Genomic DNA, 24,318 nt, shown 5'->3' on the forward strand with positions numbered 1-24,318 from the left:
TTCAATCAATAGGTATACCTTTAAAATAACGTATCGTACGTGATATCGTTGAAGTAAACTCGTATGACTAAATAAATTCACGACGTGCGTCACAAATATAGAATTTGCGCACTAATTACCGTATACGTTTTCACCTCCGATACCTTATTATTTCTCGAGTGGATTTCACGCGACGGCTGTCGCAGGCGGGCGTTGCAGTGTTTATAATTAACACCATCGATAAACATTCGATATATTGCCTCTCTTGAGCGCAGATAGAAGGCACTCGTGACAAGATGCTGCGCCGTAAACTTGACACCTCCAGGTGGAGTAGATAATTTTATGTATGTGTATATATCGGTATACGCGGACTGATGCTACTGCCACTGCGTCGATAAGCAGATCGCCCGCGAGAGTTTTTTCTCCCCTTCAGCCTGCTTTTTATATATAACGAATTCACACTGCCTCGGGTTATTAAAGTTTTTAAAGTCACGGCTCGACACGTCACGACGCTTATTCCGAGAGTCGAATCACGTTTTTAATTCGTGGTATTAATTGCAATAACAAATGCATTACGAAAAAGTATTATCGCATCATGTCTAATAGAAAGTGACTGTGTTATTTTAAGGCTATTCCAAGCGACAGTACATCGTTCAGCTGTTCCCAAAATTGAAACTCACCTAAGCAGTAAGGAAACAGTCTATCAAAGGAGTAAAAAAATGGTGCCTGACAAATAATATCCTGACAGTCATCGCGTTGTGCCTGGGCGCTCCCGCGACAAGAATTGCTCAAAAGAAAGTAGAAATAGCAAATCGATCATATCCCCGATAACAAGCCCGTTGGACAAACCCCTGTACTATAATAGTTCTTAAAAAATCACATGTAAAAATTATTGCAAATTACGTCGAACTATGAGGACTTGTGGGGGTTGTACATACATCAATGTACAGGTACTACGACCATAACAAATTACCCGGTGTGTATGCTGAAAAGCACAACACACGCCCTGCGAGAGCGAACCGACCAATCCAGAATGTAGTCCGGCCCCAGAATAGGATCTCAGGTGACTCACTCTGTTTTTATTTACTTCCCCGTCTTTGAATAGCCCAACCTTTTTTCTCTTTATTTTCTCTCTCTTTTCTATACTCCAGCTTTTCGCTCTTGATCGCGTTCTCTTATTGTCTGTCTTTTTTCTGTTTTGAGTCAAGCTGCATTGTTTTCGTATCTTTCTCTGCTTTCATTATACACCTCATTCGTTATCAAATTTCCTTCTAATTCATGCTATATGTATTGATTGAAGCTCCTACTCCTTAAAGTCTCCAACTTGCACGTCGCCTACGACATTGTGCAGTAAGCCGATTAACAAACTTTTACATCTTTTAAACTTTTACAAATTTCTCCATCAGACGCTTCTTTCAATTTACGCTCACCCTTTTTCTTCAGTTCATAATATAATGCTTTTATATTCTCGCTAGACAAGCCAAACGATGTGTCTCGGCACGACGTTCAAAATCGATTCTTGAACCTCTGCTAACTACACACACAACTCGACGCATTCACGAATGCGCATGGGTGAAGCTGCGTATACACGCATGTACTCGATCGCTATATACGTACGCAAAATAATGTTACGTCATGTAATAGTGTAGGAAGCCATTTTGGCTCTCAGCTGGTAACACTCGACAAAAGGGATTCGATGGCAGGATGCCATATCCCACCATCGCACAGGACAATGAACAACAGTCTCCTCGCGCCTATAGTCACACTCACGTGTACATTTGCACGCATACACATACGTACATGCGAACGCGTATTAAAATAGGAATACGACGCGCGAGGCGAGCTCGAGTTTACGCACACGGACATACGTGCAAATGCACTCTCCGCGTACACGCAGCGAGAAGTACCGACCACGAAACGGCTAGTGCCAAAACGGATGTCTATAGCTGTACTATGTATGCCTAGACTGCGCAGAGCTTGAGTTACACATACCCGTGTCGCGTTTAACGCGCTGCTGATGTACGAGAGAGAGGCGTTATAATGTTGTTCTAAAGCAGTAGTTTTTGATTTAAAATAAACAAAGCACTGAATTTTATTATTTTCTTGCAAAGATTCCTATAGCTATACAGAAAGATAACAAATATCCTTTAAATACGTCGACAAGAGACACGATCTCTCGTATAATGGGACAAAAGAGGAAAGGTGTACGCTTGTTAAACGTGCCGTAGATTAATCCAGCAGACGTGTACACGTACCGAAAATATTTTGACATCCGTAGGCGTGGTAGGCGCGGCAGCGATGAAAATTTTGGATATCTAGTTGCCACAATGTCCCCTTTTCACGCTTTCTCCTCGAAAATGGGCACCTTTGTGTACTTGGGAATTACACGATGCCTATTTTAACGAGGTGCGGGAAAGGAGTGAACATTCGATTCAGGACTGCAGGAGGCTTTATTAAACGCCGTAGATTTCTTTGCTGGCTGGATCCTCCCATTTGGGACAGATTTAATGCTGTGCGATTGAGCGAAAGATTTTTGTCGACGATTATTTTGATACGAATCAATAAAGCTGGCCTTTTTCAATGCTCGAACAAAATTTTAAAAATTATCAAACGATGTAAATCGAATAATGCGTTTCCTCTTATAAGCCAAGCAAAGCAGAATAAAAACTAAGAAAAAAACCGATCGATCAGCCAATATCAACGGCAAAAGGTGATTATAAACGGGCGTAATTAGACTCCTTGCCGTTCATTAAGTCATTCAATACGAGTCTCACTGCGCAACGTGCTTTAGCACCGCTGACGAGTAAAAAACCAACACAACCAAATCCTCGCGCCGATTACCAGCGAAAAAAAAAGAAAAGTTAAAACAGAAGTTATCGACGGGAGAAGATTTGTTACATACCTCAGCAGCGGCACAACAAGCGACCTGCTCCCTCCTCGTTCCTTCTACACCAGTCATTTTTGCGTCTATAGATATTACCTACACTCGGCTATAAGTTCGCGCGTCATATACATATGCATCGCGATTCTTCTACCTATATATACGAATGTACACACACAGCCTACATTGTGGACTGGCAGCTCATTGTCGTGTTCGCGCGCCGCACTATATGGGTTTGGGTCCATTGTCGCGCAGCTTTTGAGGGTTCGGGAGAGCGCGAGAGATTCACACCTTGTCAACAATCGCGCGACGATTTTCCGCAGAGATCCTCCGGTGTGTGTGTGCCCGGGGATCGGCGCAAAAGGGGCGCAAGAAAAGGACGACGAGAGAGGGTCGCGGCGAAAAGAGCAAATGGTCGAAAAAATTCCCGGAGATCCGACGCGCGAAGTACCCGGCGACACGCGACACACCCCGCCAACGAGTAGGCAAGCGAGCGCGCGAAAAAAGCTTATTGTTGGGAAATATCTTCTTTCTTCGCAAGAGATCGCTGTATGTATGCGCGCGTGTATGTGTGCTTATACCCACACACACGGGTATGTTTTTTTTTCTGAATCCACACGATGCTGAGGACGTATGCGGATGGAAAAGTTGAGAGGTGCGCGCTAGGGTAGCTGAGGATCAAGACGTCAAAGCTGCTCCGTTCTCTGCCAAGCTAAACTCGGGCACTCTGCTTTGGCTTTTGTTCGCATTTTGTGTAGGATTACTATTGTTCTCTTAAACGCTTGCGAGAATTAATTTTTCACAAATTGTTTCTCCTCCCCTCTGTACCACATAATAATGCTCTTTATACCTGATACTAGCTATATTGCAGAATAAGGCTAATTAGCGTACTGGAACAAAATAAATAAATGTTCCAAAACTGCATTAGTCGACAAGCACAGGATACCCAGTAATCAATCACGACCCTAATGAAATCTCACTTCGTCATATATCTCGCACTTCGCATTTGCGCAAACCAACGCATTTTCGATCGGGCTCAGATTTCCCCAATAACCGGGGAGAGTTCATTTCTAATTGCAACGCCGGCGCAGCGTGCGTATTAAGCTCCCGCGTGCGCATCCGAGCTGAAAATCTATATTTGGAGGACGACATGTGTGCCCGTACACTAGAAGTTGGGCCGAGTTTGTCTGGCGCCAAGTCGTACAGAAATATTGGGTTACTCCGCAAACAGCCGACGGTCAACACCTTTTCCGAAACGTTACACGCGCTTCCAGATAAACTCGGCGCCAGGCAGAAAAAAGATGAGCCACTCTTGTTGTCACTGTGATTTCTTTTTCTGCTGTTGCTGCTGCTGCTTCCTCCGTGTGCAGCGGTGTAGGTATGTGTGAGCTTTGACGTCCGGAAACTGGCATCAACCGCGGGACAAGATGCGAACTCGATGAAATGTTCCGAGGAAGAGAAAAGATAACAAACCCACGCTCTTCGTCTTGGCTTTTAAATAGTATTTAAGTGCTTATTATTTCTGTACGACGTGACAGTTCTCCTTAATTCGGTTAATTATTGAATCGGGTGTACATGACACGAATTTCACTATATTTTCGAGAAAAACATTTGTATTTTTGTTTGAGGTTTATTGGCGCCTTTATATTCATCCAACAAAGAACCTTCAATCGCTTCTGACGATCCTTCAGATAACAATCGAGTGTCACCGCAAACTTTCAAATGCGAGCAAAACAGAAATCGGTGTTATACGCCCCCGAATGACGAAGCAATTTGTACGTTAATCTTCCATTTGAAAAGTACAAACAAAGAACACGATTGCCGGGCGAACCGCCACGGTAAATATAATCTACCTGGTCGACGAACGAGTTGTGTGTGCTTTTATAGTTCGCTATACGCTTGCCTCGAGAATTGTCAGGTCGAGGGGACCGCTAGAACATTATAAATGCGAAGCAATCGTGCAAAGTCGATGCTCTTTGTTCTGTCGCGTCGTACGAGCGGGCGGTACCTACGACGACCGCCGGAGCTTATCCCTCTAAAGCCTAATTCTATTCACGCGCACCAGTAGTTGGCGGAGCCTTAGAAATAGCAGTTTCCAATTATCGGAAATGACGAAGAAACTCGAAATTACGAGGTGTGCTCGACGGTGTATTGTAATACAGGGTAAGCAAACGATTATATTTTTTCAAAAAAAGAAAACGGATAAATTAAGAGGGCGCCGCAACTCTATTCACTAGATGTACAATAGAGAGGACGAGCACTCGGTCGTTATTAACCCTCAGCTGTGGATATAATAGACTCAACGCGTAGAAAGCTGCATAATTCAAGTGATCTCATGAAGGAACTCGGCGGGGTGGAAGGAAAAAAAACGACGAAGTACGAAAAATAAGGCAGCGAAAGAAGTTTGAGCGAAGCAAGCGCGGACGAACAAGAGATCGCGAAAGGGCGTCGGAAGGGCTGAAGAGGACAGCGCCGTGCGAACGAAGAGAGAAGAGTTAGAACGTGAGCTAAAGCGAGATAATACCGGCGCGAAGCAGGCGCGAAGGGAGTGTGAGAGAGAGAGAGAGAGAGAGAGGGAACGAGACAGAGAGAGGACGAGGAAGAGAAAGGAAGCCACCGGGAGTTAATGGGGACGAACTGCGCCACTGCGAAGAGTGGCTATAGCCTACAGCCGTGTTAGGGCCGGTGCGCGGGCGGGAGCCATTAAGCTTAATGACATAATGAAGTAAATGGCTGTGCATGCCATGCCCGGCTGCGGAGCGAGAGAGAGAGAGAGAGAGAGAGAGAGAGAGAGAGAGAGAGAGAAGGCGAGCGAGACTATAGCTTATAACCGGAGCGCGCTCGTGCAATATACTGCATGCCCGGAATTCCTGACTTATGCCCTTTCGCGCCCCGCGCGCACCACTGCCCAGCGCCCGCAACTCAGAAAGGGGTGTCCCTATATACCCTCTCGCTCTCGCTGTGCTGAACCCACACACATGACTTGACTCTCTCTCTCTTTCTCTCTTACTCTCGTGATCTAACTGACGCTCCTGTCCGCGTCTATTTTCTCGAATACGCGGGGCCTTTGTTTCGCTCTATTCCTATGGTTTTCGAACTTTACTGGGTAAACATTTAACCTCTTAATGTCTGACGTATAATTTAGTTGATATTTCGTGATATGGATTCGTTCTTATGGCAAACCAGATAGCCAATCGTACATTTGAAATTTTAGGAGTATAACTGATGCTCTACTTGGTGAAAATTATGGAGTTCATTTGGAAATATATAGATGTTTTTTTACAAATACAAAGTACGTACACTTGGAAAAATTACAATGTCCACCACGCGTGCTCTTCAAATTTAAAATACACACGATCGATCCTACGAAACAGCAAAACGATTTCTCATTCAGCAGTCGCATCTCGCACTATTTTTCCATCAGGGCGTCGCATCCCTCATATAATCCGCGACACACTCGCAATTTACTCTCGCGCGCGCACGTATGAAAACCGCGCTTTCCGGCAGTAGGCAAAGGGGCGACTCGCTCGCGCGTTAAATTTGCAGATATTTCAGAAATGCTAAAGGCAACCTTAGGCAGCCGCGTTTGCCTCGGTCCCCCACAACGAAACCCTTTTGCGACCCTAAATGTTTCAGTCCGAAAACGCACGCCTCACCACCGTCTCCCTCTCTCCTCGGGCTCTGCGCGCATACAGCACGTGAAAACGTCCGCGAGGCTTTTTCTGTTTCGATACACACACGCGCGCGTGTAGTAGGATTCGCTGTAGCAGCGTCGTTTTTTCTCTCTCGGCGTGCGCGCTTTATTTGGCACGCGGGCTTCTCTTTTTGCGTTTTATTTTCTATCACAAAGAAAAAAGTCGACTGGCTGCCTAATTGGATTCCGCGTCACGCGCCTGCGTATACGCGCGCAGTTGATCGTCAAGTTGACGCTGAGTCAATTACGCGCCTTTTGTACTAAAGAAACGAATTATTTTACTTTAAAATCCATAGCGAATATTATAGAATCTCTTATACTGCTCGAGCTATTACATAGAAGGTTTTTAGATTCTTGCATCAGCTCTATAGATGCCAACATAGTGCAGTATATTTAAAACGTTTAAAAAAAAAGGTAGAGGCAAAGTATGCATCCACGTAACCGATGCCGTTGAATCATCGCAGGAATTACATTATACACATGCGTGCTCTCTGGTTCGCGCGTTATAGTGTAATTCGCACCGCGCGACCGACCCCCAACTCCGCAAGAATCACAAAGGCCGGAGTCTCCTAATCGTGCAAACAGTCGTGACAAAGCCCGGGAGATCGGATATTTCGCGCGAAGTCTCGCCGAAAGAGGGTCACACACGTATATTCTCTCTATCCGCTGCACGGCGAACCGCCGTCTTTTTTTGCTCTCATTTCAAATTTCACACCTCGCGCAACTTTGTTCAACTGCGTATACGCTCGCATTCCGCGTGTGCGTGCGTGTATAGGGTATGTACCGAGAACTGGTGCGAATATTATGATGGCCGTGCTATTGAGCTGCCAGTCGGCTACAATGGGCCAAGTGTTGATTGCCCGAAAACAAGCCTCGTGTCTTTTTCGCGACTCTTTCTCCTCTCTTCACCTTGCTAGCACCTCGGCTCCCTTCTATAGCCACGTAGATGCGTACATTATACTTATGTACGAACTCTAGGCTCTTAACTGTGCACGCGACATTGTCCGCGTCAAGAGCGAGCCATGCGTGGGTTTCCTTTTCTCGCAAGCTGTGACGTGAGCCTTCGGAAGGTGCTGCTATACACTGCCGTACGTATACACGGGATATGCCCAAGGTCGCAGCTATCCGCGCGACCTTTCTCTTTCGCCATTTGTCTTCCCTTTGTACTTCTCTGCTCTGAGCCATGTACTATATGACGAGTTAGGTGCTAGCTCAAAATGCAAGCCGCAGACGCTTCAAAATATACATCGATTGTCGCAGTAGTTAATTGAAAAGTGAAAATCACCCCCTACAACAGCATTGATTGTCAAAACTACAAGGCGAGTGAAATTCGCACTCGCGTATAAGCGCCCATTAATCATCCCCTTCTCGGCAGAGCATGCATTATTAACCCAACGCAATTTTCACGCTTAGCATGTTTGCTCAACGCGTCCGTGCACCCCAGCACTCTCGATTCGATTTCTCAGCGAGCTTTCGATCTAATATTTATCCAAAGCGCCATTCTGCTTAAAAAAAAGGAGGAGAGAAAGTCGCACTTGATCGTTTTTCAATCCCAGAGCGACTTGAATGAAGCGTATCATACCCGCGCCTGCTTACCGACTAGATGCGCGCGCGTGTACGCAACATCGTCCCCGGGGACGTCTCGCTAGATTAGGGACCCCCGCGTATGTTTCGCTCTTCCCGAGCTTGTACCCGATCGTGTAAAACACTTGTAACGGACCGGAGAAGCAGAGGCAGCAGCTTAGCTCTCGGGGGTCGTAAGCTGCTAATGCCACCGCGATGTTTATGGGCTCGAATTAATTTGCTCAATTCGATCTTCTACCCAGCCCCCCCCCCCCCCACTAAGCTCGTCTCGTGCGCACCGTTTATCGACTATTTTGTACGCTTTTTCGTATTGGTACATATGAGATTAAATTGCTTCTTTTTCTTCGTTCCGTTGATTAATTTTCTCTAAAATGGCAGTGACGGTATGTGTAGCTTGTATTTTAAATTATAAAGATAATGCTTGCTAGTCTTATCGAGTTCCAAGCATGTCAGATACTGCTCGTACCAAAAGCGCCATCTACTGTCACTGAGCCAAGGTTCGAGGCTTTCAGATTTACAGTGATGATTAATCACTGTCCTTATATTAAAAATCTGGTTCAAGCATCGTTTTACTAATTTTTCATTTAAATAATTGTTGTGAAAAATAAAATATGTCCTTGCTAAAAACCAAAAAATCTATAACATCAAATTTTCGATGAACGTTATCCTGACAGAAAAGTAATAGGTGTGAATATACAAAATCAACATAAACCTGCAGGCATACTGTCAGCGAAACAAGGACGCGATTTATATATAGCCTGGTAATGTACACAGACGGACAAGAAAGGAAAGAGGAACGCGAGAGAGAAGGAGAATGGAGAATTGAAACGAATTTTCAATTACCCGCTACAAAGCCGTAATTCCCAGTTTAAAATGTCTTGCAGCGCTCTGGTGTACATAGCGCGCGCGAGTGCAGCGTCGCGTCCGTCACAGGGTACGTAATGTCGTCTATTTGAGCCGCAAAATGAGAGTGAGAAAGAGAGAGAGAGAGAGAGAGAGAGAGAGAGAGAGAGAGAGAGAGAGAGAGCAAGAGCAAGCGAAATAGAGAGGGAGAATCGAGAGAGGGTGGTGGAGAGCACTGAAAGAGATTTCCAAATTAAATTTCGGGATTAGTACCCGGACTTAATACGGACAAGTGGCGGTGGAAGACGTCCCACGGGAGTGCTACACATCACCAGCCGTACACTCCTGTCCTGCAGCTTTTATTTCTTTTCTCCGCTCTACTCTTTCTGGTTCGGGCAAACTCTCTCGCGTTTTATTCTTTTTCACTGGAAAGAATTTTCACGCTTGGCGTTTTCGTCGGGCGATTTTCAAGAGCCCGGTGATTGCAAGTGGTTGCCAAGAGTACGAACATCTAATTACGATGTGCTTGAATACAATGAGGCTACGTAATTAGAGCCACTGATAATACTATTATTCTATATAAGACAATACAATCGTTCAAATAACTTCGTAATCTTATGGGCTTCTCAAAAAAAATTATCCAATCCCTTCTACATTTCGTCTTTCGCCACTTCTTCTCGTTCCTTCGCACCCACTCCCGCACTTCTCTTCCCATCCATCTATCCTACAGGTTCTCCCTATCGTCTTTCCTCTCTCTCTCTCTCTCTTTCACACTCGCACACGTAGTCGTACGGTTTTTTCTCTTTCCCTTGTTTTCTCTCTCTCTCTCTCTCTCTCTCTCTCTCTCTCGCTGATGCTGGGGCGTCTGGTCCCGCGGGACGACATAAAGACGATTCCTCGTGCGTGACGACGTTACGATGAGCACTAGTGAGTGAGAGAGAGAGAGAGAGAGAGAGAGAGAGAGAGAGAGAGAGAGCAACTGCGCGCGTGCAGCCGCGACCCTCGACTCGACGTGTGTTAACACTTCGCGCGATTCCATTTGCACGACGCGAATTTGCCACACGCCATTCCTGCAACCTAGTGTGTGAGTTTAGTTGAGAGACTTTAGTTTTTACGTCCGTGTTCGAACAACAGTTTCCAACGGTACGTTCGATTGGCTAGATGATTACTTATATATAACTGAATTTAATGAAAAATATGCAATATTCGTACATTCGGCTTCTATAAAATTATCTTGAAATTCAACGCGAACGCAGCGGAATATGAGTCATTCAGCGCTGTAATTAATTCGTTCAGAATAGTGAGAGGATGCTGGTGTAGATTCACTTTAAGAAATTAAGAGGGCGAGGTTTGGAGCAGTGTATAATTTAAATTAATAGCCCTTGCGCAACATTTCTAGCGAAAACTGAGCTTGAAAAATCGCGTTTACTTCTAAATTCACATTCGCCTTTAAGTACTCGTGCTTCGTCTAAATATGTAGAATTACTAAATAATTACTTTCTGGGCTCGCCATGAATTAAATTTCATAGAGTGCTCCGAGAGCCCGGCATTCACGATATTCCACTAAATTAATATAATCGCGAATAAAATCTGTAATATTTTTGAAGACGCGTATAGTAGTACAGCTTTGTAACTTGTTAATAACGCTTCGACGTCAGAAACTGCAATGGCTGACGAAGTCCGGACCTGCACTACTGCAGATGTTTTGAGAGCCAGTGGTTGATAATAATCGTATTTTCACACGAATTTTGCAATCTTCGACGGAAAGCAATTACTTCGTGAGATATAACACTTACTTGTACAAGGGAAAACTTTTTGAAAGCAGCATTTTTTCAGTAGTCTGTAGAAGTTGAAAAAAGACCTTGACACGAAGAAAATAATAACTAGCTACTGATCCTCGGAATAATACTTCCAAATCGAATCTATAGCGCGGCCAATTCGAAACGTCAAATTTTCATACGGCTCGAAAAGCCAGCAGGAATCACTCGTTCAGGTATATCCGACGCGTGGGGCGCCGCCTCATTAGGGCAATACAGAATCGATTACCGTGCTCGCTTGATTATATGACAGCTTTAGTCGAACTGCCTTCCTCGGCTCTCGGCCCGTCTCTCATTCCTTTGGTCGAGCGGATTCCTCGCGAATTTGGACTCCCGACATCTAACCGGCGCTGCCGACGCACGGACCTCCCCGAGATATTCGAGCGCGGATTAGAATATCAATTATCCCTGGCCTCGCGCAACGGATAGTCGTCCTCGTCGTCGTTCTCCTCCTCTCCCGTATAAACCCACACGCGCTCGCCGCTCCATCTGCGAGTGTACACGCATATGTATGTATGCAGAGCGAGGATAGCAGGGTGTGTGTGTGTGCGCCGCCGCCACCGTCGCCGTCGCCGCGGGGCTTAAGACCATAACAGCTACTAAAGCGAAGGCTCTCGCTGCGTCTCTCTCTCTCTCTCTCTCTCTCTCTCTCTCTCTCTCTCTCTTTCTCTCTCTCTCTCACTCACTCTCTTATACAGTCGCGAGGCTCCTGGCAAAACAAGCAGAGCAGCCCCGCGAGGAGCACTGCGCCGAGAGGGGGTGGGGGCCGACGGGGGGTAGTTTGAGGGCCGCCATTGGCTATCCGGGCTTGCCTTTATTGCCCGTTGCCTGGTAACCAACCAGTCCCCACACGCGCGCACCCACCGCGAGCGCGACTCTCTCGCTCCCTCTTTCGCGCGAGCAATAGCTGCTGCTGCCGCTGCCGCTACTGCCGCTACTGCTAAAGTATATACAGAGTGATAGTAGTTCGCTTCTCTCGTCCTAACCACCACACCCTCTTTGTATATGTCGAGCATCCGCTTCCCCTTTTTTGCTCCGGTCTAGCGAGCTTGTGTGCGTCGCATAGGTGTGAGTCCTACTGCGTGCATGTGTTGCTGCTTGCCAGTATGCGCTGGTTATATAGTTTAAAGTTTATGTGTCTATGTTTACCGGCTATCTCGATTCTCTTCCTTGGGCTTCTTAGTGGTTTCCCCGTGCGAGCTTTCTCTACGTGCGCACATGTGCTATGCTTGTCTCTTTATACGTTTCGATATTTTCTATGAGCTCGACTCGGTTTTTTTTCTTCCTTTATTTTTCAGCTTATATATTTTAAGAATTTCTTTCGAAATCAATTTTGTATTTATTAAATCGCTTCATGTATAAGTCAGTTAGACAATCATGATTATTAAGTTTTTTTTCAAAGAAACAGCTTCAATAGGCTGATTACAAAGTAGGCCTGGTTATAGAAGTTCTGGTCTGTTATATATATAGGTATAGAGAGAGAGAGAGAGAGAGAGAGAGAGAGAGAGAGAGAGAGAGAGAGAGAGAGAGCAGAAAGTAGCATAGAACAAAGAAAAATAAGGGAAAAGTAAACTGCAAACAAATTTAAATAATCGTGAAAAAAGCAAACTATATAGCAAGAGAAGGAATGGCAGAAAGTGAGACTTTAGCCATAAGGACAAACCAATGTGAAACGTCGAAAATGAACATTTTAAAAACAGCTTTTGCTATCATTTCTGTACTACACTATTAGCTTTATTGATTTAAAATGCACGGCGACATCACCATTTTAATAACTATTTTATATATTTTAATAACTCGTTACACTTTTCATCAATTGTGTTAACATTTATTAATTATCGTTATGACCTGGAAATTCGATCGATAGCTGATCATTATAAAATGACTTAATCGAAGAAAAGCCTGCGGCCACTTGAATCCGCTAGTTCAGTGCAGTTGTCGCATGCGCCGGCTCCGCTGCCTAATAAGCTCGAAAATGAGAGTGGGAGAGAGAAGAAGAAGAAGAGAGAGAGAGAGAGAGAGAGAGAAGGAATGAGAGCGAAAGAGAAAGAGAAGAAAAAGCACGAAAGGAACGTACGAGATCACGTGCAATAAACGAATAACCGCGTCTAACAGCGCTCTCTCGCTTCGAAGTCCAATTAGTCTAGGGACACATAATTGGAATTAAGCTCTTAATTAATAGTTAATTAGCCCCTCGCGAGCGGCCGCCACCAGCGTTCTCGCAGCGCGAAAATTCGCACGGCATCTCGCTGTAGCCGTGATTACGCACCCGCGCGCACGATCGTGTATACATATAGTTATACACGGCTATTCCACAAGTATAGGCGCGTACGTGCGTATGCCCATATCGACGCGTCGAGTGTGGATGCGTGTGCGTGGAAACGCGCCCTCGCGCGACATTAGCAAAGCTCAAAGACTTGCTCGCGCTCGAATATTGCGCCAATATGTTCGCGCGGCGCCTCTGATGCCTGCGCGCGTGTGCATGTATTTCGTTAAACTTGGCATCGCGCTTTCAATTTAATTCACACAATTTCATCTGTGAATTTCGTCTGTTCTTCTAATTCGCCGATGTACGCCGTTGCCACGCTACTCGTCAGCGCGATTACAATATACCTGTATAAGTGTTCCCTTATAATTAGTTTAGTTCTATTAATTAAATTCAGAAATGACGAATGATTTAGAAATGTACCTATAGATAAATGCTTTCATCCGAGTATTTTGAAAAATTACTTTCAGTCTATAAAAATTTTGTTCTGTATCAAGCTTTCGTTCTAAACCATGCAAATTTGATCTACAGAAATCATATAGTCTTTAACTTTGAATCAATTTCACTTGGATTATATAGATGACTTATCAAAGTTAAAAGAAATGAAGAATTGAATAATTTATACGCATTATCCTTCAGTTTATGTGTGTTTATTAAGTTTTCAATATTCGCGTAGTTGGAAACTCTGTATTAGCATAGAATAAATATTGATTTAGTAAAATGATTTGAGTTTCAAAGGTAGGGCATGTAATTAAAATTTGTTTCACGTTAGAGTAAATGAATTTGCTGACTGGAGGGTTATAATCAGTCGGAAGCTGTTGGTGCGACGGGTGTAATGAGTAATATGATATTCAGCGTGTGCAGTCGTACGCGGTATTCACGAATAATCATCAATTATAGACACTGTCAGTGTATTGTGCGATTTAACACGCTTCTTTAAATTAATGAGTATTATTATAGACTAATGATTTGCTAAAATTAAAAGTGCTGCAAGTGTCGGATACATTAATCAAGCTAAAGTAATTTTAAAGTTATTTTTAACAAGGCTATATACATTAATATTATTAATTCAAAAATCAACATATACCTTCCATAATGAGGTTTATATTCATTCAAATATAACTTTCTTCCATCAGTTTGATCCAACTTATTCTATTTATCGTTTGCGTAATTATGACAATCAAACGAAAATGTATAGAAACAATTTTTATACCACAAGATGATTTGTTATTCCTCTAATAGTTACTATTAACTTGATTTTTTATGGACCTTATTATTTGTTGCAGGTGTTGGGCATAGTATCGAATCAGGAAAAGACTTCACAGTTGATGGACTTTCAGGGTTCGGTAAGAAGAAGAAAAAGAAACGTCGGCATAGGTGAGGCCCTGATAATAATTTAACTTTTTTAAATATAGATTAAAATAATTTTTATTTACTGCAGTCCGCAACTATCATCTTTGTATAAACTCTCCAGCAAAAAATAAACTTAATAAAAAAAATTTACATATGAGCAGAGAGATTTCACAATGATTCGCAGCCCGAAAATCAGCAAACAAAATAAGAAAGAAAGAATTTCTTTCATCCAATGTCTTCCATGAAGCTGCGCTATAAGAAATTAATTAACGGATCCCTCTATACGACGTCGGCCATTTTAAAAAGATTTTAAGTCCACATTAATCTCTTTCTTTATTTTCTTCGGGGTTCCATTCTACGCTTTTTGATCAAATCATACGCCGCATTATTTCACTTGGATAAGAAGAATCTTATTAAGACTTTTCCCTAACTATTATTATAAAAAAAAATATATTTAAATACACACACATATATATATATATATATATATATATATATATATGTATATATATATATATGGTGAATTCTACCGGAAAAATATACTTTTTTGGTTATAAAAACCGCGAAAAACGCGTTGGGACACGCGTCCACAACTTTTTTTTCTTATTGTACATGTTCAGAACAATGCAAAACCAAATGTATTACGGTAGAATGAAAGAACGGAAAAAGAGCTTTAATTTAAAACAAAATGCGTACACAATGCTTGATTTGGCCAAACGTTACGCATAATTAAAAATGCAGAAAAATCCTAAAAATTGCAAGATTTTTCGAATTCAAGAAATTTGTATCTTTTTTCATGATTTTTCCACATCTTCGATTATGCGTAACTTTTGACCAAATCAAGCATTTTCAACGCTCTTTCCCCGTTCTTTCATTCTACCGTAATACATTTTCTATTTGTGTCCTTATGCATTAGGTACATGCCGTTGAACAATGGCTGTTTTTCGACGAATTTGATTGGCCCGGGAAACAGTGTCACAAGGCCATTTTCAGTGTTGGAACGTGATTTTGCATTGTTCTAAACATGTACAATAAGAAAAACAAAGTTGTGGACGCGTGCTTTAACATTTGTTTTTCGCGGTTTTTGCAACCAAAAAAGTGTATTTTTCCGGTAGAATTCACCATATATATATATATATATATATATATATATATATATATATATGGTGAATTCATATTCAATATCAATAATTACTTAGTCCTTATATATATATATATATATATATATATATATATATATATATGGACTAAGTAATTATTGATTATAATACTGATACTCAACACCGTCGCATCTTCATTGGCACGTATAGCTTGCTTCAAACTAATTTAGTGATACAGCACACTATAATATATTTAAAAGTTGAATATTTTGTTTAAAAACAAAATATTTAACTTCAAATAAAACAATATCTCTATAGACTTATGTATATCAAGAAATAAATGTCATTACATATACATTTTTCTTTTTGATGTATACCCTTTTTGCTTTACTTTTTATACAAAATATATTTCATGCTTAATTCTTTGTTACAAATGACAAAATTTTAATGCTTACACGTTGAAATTATATACGTAAGTTAAACGTTATAACTTGATTTTGATAGGCGTCAGGAGCTTAATAAGACCATAATTGCAGAGGAAATGACTTTCATTTTTGACAAGTGATATTTTGTACTCAGCAGATGTGCACCTGTCAATACGTATCGACGGGTAACCGTCAATTTGCTGAACTAATGATTAATATGTCTAGAATCGTACAGTTTTTTTCCCTATCTAACATGAGCTCGTATACTAATAAACAGTTTTTGCGAATATTTTATTTATTTCAATAGCTTTAATATCGCTAAAAAATACTGTATAACTGTTTAATTTAGCAAGTATTGAATGAAGTCTTTATAAAGAATATACTTTCATTGATACAAATGTAGAAACAATTATTCAAAAAATAGTTGTATCTAGAATACTGGTGTAGCATTACGTACGATTAAGTGATTTATAAAAAAGAATATTCGGTAGGGTTAGACTTAAGAGAAGAGTTGTAATGGCATATAACTAGGTTCATGTGGTTGTTGCTCCAGGACGATCTTCACGTCTCAGCAGCTGGAGGAGCTGGAGACGGCATTCAAAGAAGCTCATTACCCTGATGTCTACGCACGCGAAATGTTAAGTCTGAGGACAGATCTTCCAGAAGACAGGATACAGGTAAGCCATATTATTAATGAATTTAATCGTTACTATCAGTAATTTATATCATCGCAAGTTTTTTTCAACTGTGTTTACCAACATTCTATGCATACATTTTTGTACATTCGATTAAAAAGACGAGGCTGCTACACTCTAAAAAACTAAGACAAGACTTTAATATGTAGTCTTTGCCAACATTTAAATACATTTCTGCGCTATCTATAAATCGATTCCCCTTTTACGCAGTGATCCATCAATAATTAACGCGCTGTGTCGGTGTGTGAGGGATACACACGTTTACGCTATAGTGGCGCTAGTGTCCGTGCCTGTGCAACCGACAATTGCAGGCTTTGGATTAAAATAACTTGAGATTCGAAACACCGAGAGTTAATCTGCTATGGTAAAAAGATCTGCTACGTCAGCAGTATGCGAGCATGCGTGGAAAAATTGCAGTTATAGTATCAATTATAACCATGCAATTGGTATTTTTTGCACTGGTTATTTAGTTACTAATTCCATTTTCGATGTCCAAAATCAGTTATAAATCTGTAATAGTAAAATAAAACGAGTCCTTTATCTCGCTCAGCTTGAATTTACTGGCTCCCGAGATACTCTGACTATAATGAGTGAAATAGGTGGCGCTCAGACTCTTTCTTCTTTTCTTCATTGTAATCTGCACGTCGAAAGTATATATAGCGGTGTTCACCAATGTTAAAACTATCTTCTTCGGCATATTGCTTTGGCCGCATATATTGTAACTGCTTGCATATGCTTTAATTGATAAAAATTCAATAAAATTATTTTTATCCAACAGGCTGTAGAGAAGTGTGTATAAGGGCAATTAAAATTCCTGTATCTATAATAGGCTGCATATTTGATAATCTGTCAAAGTTAATTGTAGATCGCACGTATCAAAAGCAGTGTTAAGTTTTAGAATACTGTTGAATTTGATGTCGCCGTTGGTAGAAAGAGAAATGGAGGCAGAGCAGAAATATATAGAATAGAAATATATCTCCGACCTTTCAAATATAAAGATCTTTGTTTTGCAAATGGATGAAAAACCTCACTTTGCAAGAGTCAACAATTCCTAAAGAGTTTAAACTTTGGTAATCGCACCTTTTTTAGTTAGTTTTTTTGGTTATGCACATATAAGTATACACTAAATGGAGGCCCATAAAATTGTAAAAGGAGGCGAGGATAGAAACGCTCATTATATGCCGTAATGATATTTCGATACAATGGTATAACCGTACCCGCAGAAACACGCACACACAGCCGTATCACGAAAATGCGAGATTCACTCCGCGGATTGGAGGAGAGAGCGAAACAGAGAAAGAGGGAGGAAAAGTCATACTTCACATGCATACTCGTTCACACACACGCGCGAACGAGGTTAGAGTAACGCGTTTGCTGGATGAAAAAAAAAGTTCAAGACGAGTAAGGCATACAGAAAAACGCGTCGCGCCGCGATACAGAGAGAGAGAGAGAGAGAGAGAGAGAGAGAGAGAGAGAGAGAGAGAGAGAAAGAGGAAGCTCGCGCACGGCGGAAAGCATGAATGGGGGTGAGGCGAGGACGTACATAATGCGTGCACACGCACACGTATCCACGTTATACACTCTCTCTCTCTCTCTCTCTCTCTCGGGGAAGAGCGAGCGAGGAGCGAGCGACAGAGGCGCGAGTGCGCCAGCAACAAAGCGGCCATTGCAGGGTGGGTGCGGTCCTGGAGCGGCCAATCAGAGCCGCGGGCCTCGAGTCGACCGGCCAATCAGCAGCGAGCGTTGCCTCTGTACAGACGTCTTTTGTTTCAGCTCTCGCGAGTTCTTCCTCGCGGCCGAAGGGGAGGCAGACGCGCACACACTAACGAGGCAGGCGCGTATGCATCAGCTCCTACTATTGCGCGCGTATGCGTGGGGGCATGTGCGAGCGCAGCCGGGAGAGGGATGCACGTGATGCCGTATAATCGTTAGCGCGGATGTATTTTTGCCTGGGCGCGCGCGCGTGCGGCTGTGCCCCCCACCTCCCGCGATGGGTTTCCTGTCGGTGTGTGTGTGTGTGTGTGTATGCGCCGCGCCGCTCTGCCTCCTACTTTTCTCCTCGAGCCTTTCCTGCAGGCTCGTACCCCGCGCTCGCCTCGCGACGCGAATCTTTCTCCCTCTCGCTGCACACGTCGAGCCTTTGGTTGGCTCCTATACTGTGTACTCGTGATGCTGAGGAGTTCCTTAACGCCGCCGTTTTTGAGCTAAGCGTATTATATCCTTATACGCCGTGGGCAGCTTGCGCGGTGCGCTGCTGTTTTTCTTTAATTTTTCCACCTTCAGCTTAGCGCTCGGGGCTATCGCATATGCTCCTGCTTCATTCCCGATGCCTCGTTGGTGCACGCATCATTTTCTTCTTCTTCTTCTTCTTCTTCTTGATGCTCGTAACCCTCTCTCTTACCCGAAGCTATTATACAATGCGAGGATTATATACCTGCGGTCGTACGCGCTCAGCGACGGCGACGTGTTATTGTTGAACTGTGGGCGCGTAGCAAGACAAGGTTGATGGTTGCACGAGTCCCTTCGAAATGTGCAGTGCGTACTACCTCCCCTTAATGGAATCGCTTTGAATTAACTCGGATTTTCAGGAAAGCCAGGGGTGCAAGGCCGACTTCTTATAATGAGCTTTTCTTGACTCGAATTAAGGGACTTCTATAACGATTTAATAGAGAGAGGGTGCTCCTCGAGTTCTTTTCCCTCTGCCGTTTGGCTTATACTATATAGTCGTAATTCCTCGAGTATTTTACGTGTACGATTTTCAATATCACAAAAGCGCGTATTAATTCGTCCGAAAGAGCGCGAACGGTATAATTATTCTTATCACGTGGCGAGAGACTTCAACAATGCGCACTTAATCGACGGCACGGCAGAGGCGCGCAGAGAAACGAAATAGAAAAATGAAAAAGCTCGCTCGACTGCGGCGTTACACACAGCGTACATAGAACGTGAATGCACATAAGCGCTCACCCGCTGCGAGGTTAATCGAAATGTCTTTCGCAGACTTCCGCCTACCGATTCTTCGCGGCCGCGCCGCGTGCAAGGGTCAACCTATAGCTTCCGGGGCCTCCCGCCCTTCCTTTCTCATCCCCTCGCGGCCCCTGAAAAAGGACGAGCAACGCCCCCCGCCATAGACTTCCTCGCACCTCGTTCCCGTATACCGCGATATGGAACATATCGAAATAATCGGATAACGCGATCGCCTCGATTGCCACTGGCGTGAATGCCGACGACGACGACGGCCGAGGAGGGGACACGCGCGAACAAGCGGTCTTAATTCTGTGAGGTGTATCGTTGCTGGCAGGCGATTCCCGATAGACTCTTGCAGCTTGGAACCTCTGGCTATAGAGAGAGCTTGGAGCGAGTGCTCGTGTGTATACGCTCGAGGGTTGCGAAAATTATATCCGAAAGCTTCTCAGTGCCTGCCTGTTGGGAGCTCAAGAGCTTTTTATCGCGAGAGAGAGAGAGAGAGAGAGAGAGAGAGAGAGAGAGAGGGATCAATATATGCCAGATTGCAGGCTCGTCGTATACGTATATAGGGACGCTCGCGAATAGGGACTTTTTTGAGAGGAGGGATCGCGCGCATCGCACTCGAGGATAAAAGCGAGGCTTGTGCGTGAATTTACATAAAGCTGGCTTAGTTTGTGCCGTGGCAACGTTGTTGAGTCGATGCTTATACGCGTAGAGAGTATGAGAGTCGAAGGAGGATTTCGGTGAGATCTCAATCTTACGATATGCGTCGCTCGAACAATGTTTATCCAATTTTTTCTCTCCCTTCGCGCACACGCGTGCAGGTCTTCGTTAATCATGCAGCGAAAAGAATATAGTTCTTCGAATCCGTCCGTCGCCGCGTGTTATATGGAGGTTGGATTTATTTGCCGTGACTAGGAGAAAATTATAAAGAGCTCTCATTATCGGATTAATATTGGATTAGCGTGTCGGTGCTAATGACGAGTTCTTCTGCAAGACGGCGACGCCGGCGAGGCTCGTGAATATATCCCCTTAACTATACACTCGACGAGTCCTCGAACTAGGTCCGACTGCCGAACCCTTGCCCCGCTCGCGCGCGCGGGTTTTTCCGTGTAGACCCTCGTGGAATAATCGATCGAAGCCGTTGATTAGCACACTGCTATCCGACGCGCTGGGAAATATTGATGGAAACTGATTTTTCCCCAGCTGCCGTCGCCGAGAGGGGTAATCCGAAATGCTTATTATTGGCTGACTTGATCCTTTACACGTATAACAGCTTTTTGACCCTTTTTTCGACTCGCAAAATTAACACACGAGGTGATTATGCACGCGCTAATTGCCATTCTTGCGGTAAAAGAACAGAATCGAATACTAGCATGACACAAAAATGTTCAATTATCCTCTCGTCGTGCGTACGGCTAAAGGAGCTCGTTTGACGAAGTTACTTGTACTCGTTACCGCTCGTCGACGCGCGCGAATATAGCCCAGCAGTTCGCGACAATTTCCTTTGCCTCGTTTCATTCTTCTCGAGAAATTGAAATGTCACAAGGTCCCCCGTTCTCAGCTCTGCCTCACTCCCGAGAGTGTCCTATTAAGAGGGAAATCTCGACTCTCGGCGTACAATCTTAGTTAAGTTCATAGACGAATTGCTTCGAGTCGCAGCGAGAGAGAGAGAGAGAGAGAGAGAGAGAGAGAGAGAGAGAGAGGCCAGAAAGCGAAAAGGGAAGTAGCGACAGCACAAAAGAGAGCAAGAGACTTACCTTCAAACGAAAGAAACATGAGAAAATCTAGCAAGAGTGTTGTGGGGCGTGGAGTCGAGAAGGCACCTTAGCCTGTTGGAAATACGCGTATAGGGCACGACGAATATATACATGCGTATAGTTGCAAGTCATCCGTAAGGAGCACAGATGAGACTCTTCAACCACTTTTTTCTTTCCGGTTCCATCGCGGTGCTCCTGCTGTGGGCTACTATATACGAAAAGTAGTTACAGCTTCGCAAGAAATTTTCAGCGAGTTGCACTGTTAGGACTCCCTCGCGTAAAATATGCCATCGTGTCGAGGCCCTTTGCAGACTCAAAGAAATTTCTCAAAAGAGGCCTAGTAAAGAAAGTGCGCGTTTATACTTGTATTCTGGCTCTCGTATAATTACACCGTTTTTTCGACTGCCAGTTTTGGATTAAAAGGCCCCTTTGCAACATATTCAAGAACGAAACGAATTAAAATACGTACGGCAAGTCGTATTTTATAAGAGGGAAGGATAATCATACTCATGACAGGTTTCAAAATCTCAAGAGAATAATGACACTACGTTAATTGAATATGAAATTCATTCGAAGCGAGTCAAAACCGCAGGTAGAGAAGAGAGAGAGAGAGAGAGAGAGAGAGAGAGAGAGAGAGAGAGAGAAGCGACTTTATTATGCCTAAGCGTCAATTATGTAAAATAAGTTTTCGAGTAATTCTCACTGGACCGCTGCCATTCAGACGAAATACCTTGTTCGTTATATACCGTCGAGTGCTGCTTATATGCATGGCACCTCTAAGTGATGTGCTATAAGGGTGGCTATTACGAGTCACAAGGAGTTGTCAAAGCCTTTTGGATAAAAAAAAGAAGAGCTAAAAAGGAGAGCAAAAGAGTCCGGAAACGCGTCTTTGAAATTTTAATGAAAGGCATCCAAAACGAAGGAGGTTAAGTAGTATCTTATTTAAATTTTAAAGATCGTTTAATTGCGAGCGCGGATAAATTTTAATACTTGTCTTTCGTAGATATACACGAGTGCGCGCATACGGAGTCTTTTCGTCTTGTCCTGTTGATAGCTGCACATTGTTACATCTTATTCGCAGTGATGACTATGTATACACACCTTTACAGAAGAATAATTAATAAAGTAAAGAAAATAGCATGCCAAGCAAAGCAATTTTCACGCAAATGACACGCAGCTACATCTAGACTTGGCACGTGGATTGAGATCAAGGAAACGATAGCGTGCATATGCGCCACCTATCGTGCCTAACCAGAAACTAGAGAACCGTGAAGCCCAAGCGTCCACTACTGATGCAGGCTTAGCGAATCTCTCTTCTCCGTGAATGTAGGCCTCTCAATGAAAACAGTATACTACACTCACTATCGCATTTCAAGCGACGCACGAACATTTCGCTCCGACGGAGGCGTTATAGCTAGAGAGAGAGAGAGAGAGAGAGAGAGAGAGAGAGAGAGAGAGAGAGAGAGAGAGAGAGAGGAGCAAAAAAAACATAGCGAAAGAAGTAAAAAGACGCGAGGCAGAGAGAGGGCCGCTCGCCTCTCAAGAATAAGAATCCTGTCAACACATTCGTCAGCTCCTCTCTCGGCGCAAATAAACACGCGCGCACGGAACTATATGCACAACGCTGAGTCGAGCGTGTGTGCGCGAGCTGGCGGTCTGAGACTCTCTCTCTCTCTCTCTCTCTCTCTCTCCAGGCCACCTTTTCAAGGCGATAACCAAAACAATCTGAAAAGATGACTCGATCTCGCATTGTCCCTCGCGCGAGAATGAGCGTCGAGTTTCAAGCGCGAGCTCTCTTTCTCCCTCTGCTTCGTTCCCCTCCTATACTCTCCGCCGACGACTTCCTCGCCCCTAACAGAGAGAAGAGAGAGAGAGAGAAAGAGAAAGAGCGCAAAACTCACGTACAAAATGGCCGTCGTCTCGAACGACACAACTGCCTGCCTATTAGTTAGCGAGAATACGACTTCGTTACATGCTCGCGCATATATCTTTCGTTTTTATTGGCAAATTTCGCGGTTTTTTATCTAATTAGACGAGACCATCAGAGAGAAGGCATATGCGTTCGCGATACTGCACGAGAGGCTAATACGAATGTTGAAATTATATCCTCAAAATAGCTTCTTTTCATCGTCGTAACAAAGCAAGTATTTCGGCTAATATTTAGTCAGAGCTAAAATCCCAAGCAGCGCGCACAACTCGCCTCGAGTCTCGTAAATATACGGGCTAAAACGCGCGCTAGCTTCTCTTGCACGCGAGCAAGCCGCGGAAAAAGCGTATCTTTTGCGCGGCCGTTGGCACGGAAAGTCCTCGTCGTAAAGTCCGCCTGACCGCGAGAAACGCGCGCAGCCCTCGGTATAATTCGATTTGGCCGAAGATATAACGGGCGCACGTCTCGGAAAATCAGCGCGCTGCACCGTTTCCCGTCTAGTATACGTATACGTGTATACTCACAGGCGGATATGCCGTCGCCGCAGCGTCGCGACTCGGCGCGAGCGAGTTTATATGCAGCCCGAATAGAGTAACCGACGGGATGGGTATACGAGTGGAAGGGAAGATCGTCGGGGGAAAAGTGTAGGGACAGCAAAGTGATTTTTAGCCAGGCCAAGAAGCGCGGAAAAAATATTTTTGCGATCGCGAGGGAAGTCTGCGATGCGGTGTAGCTCGTAAAATGTCGAGAGTGCTCGGTTGGATGATTGAGTTTCGGTTTTGGGATCTCGATGCTTCGTTCGCAGAATGTTTGCGACGAGTCGCTGAGAAAAGTGATGTGTATAGTAGTTGAAACGTGATAGGATAGAATGTTGGTGAACTGTGTATAAGGAAACAGCTCTTTCTTACTAGATTGAAGATTTATACTTCAAATTGCATTAGAAACATCGTAATATTCCTTTACTCGTCTTTATCTCCACAGGGCGCACATAATCCTCACATACTGTCCCTCACTCGTCTCTCACTCA

The 24,318-nt window shown here is 43.7% G+C and overlaps 1 protein-coding gene across 5 annotated transcripts in view; it reads left to right on the top strand.

The window, feature by feature from the left end:
• Nucleotides 1-24,318, top strand: part of LOC100114448 (visual system homeobox 2) — a 61,517-nt gene that overhangs the window by 19,584 nt on the left and 17,615 nt on the right. For 3 of the 5 annotated variants that reach the window (XM_016981439.2, XM_016981438.2, XM_031922704.2), the window contains exons 4-5: nt 14,351-14,441; nt 16,490-16,619. In XM_016981439.2, coding sequence (XP_016836928.1) covers nt 14,351-14,441; nt 16,490-16,619 — 221 coding nt within the window. The remainder of the gene's footprint in view (nt 1-14,350; nt 14,442-16,489; nt 16,620-24,318) is intronic. The other 2 variants (XM_031922703.1, XM_031922706.1) reach the window with 1 other exon arrangement.

The sequence above is a fragment of the Nasonia vitripennis genome, chromosome 1 (genome assembly GCF_009193385.2).
Source record: "Nasonia vitripennis strain AsymCx chromosome 1, Nvit_psr_1.1, whole genome shotgun sequence".
Lineage (NCBI taxonomy): Eukaryota > Metazoa > Arthropoda > Insecta > Hymenoptera > Pteromalidae > Nasonia > Nasonia vitripennis.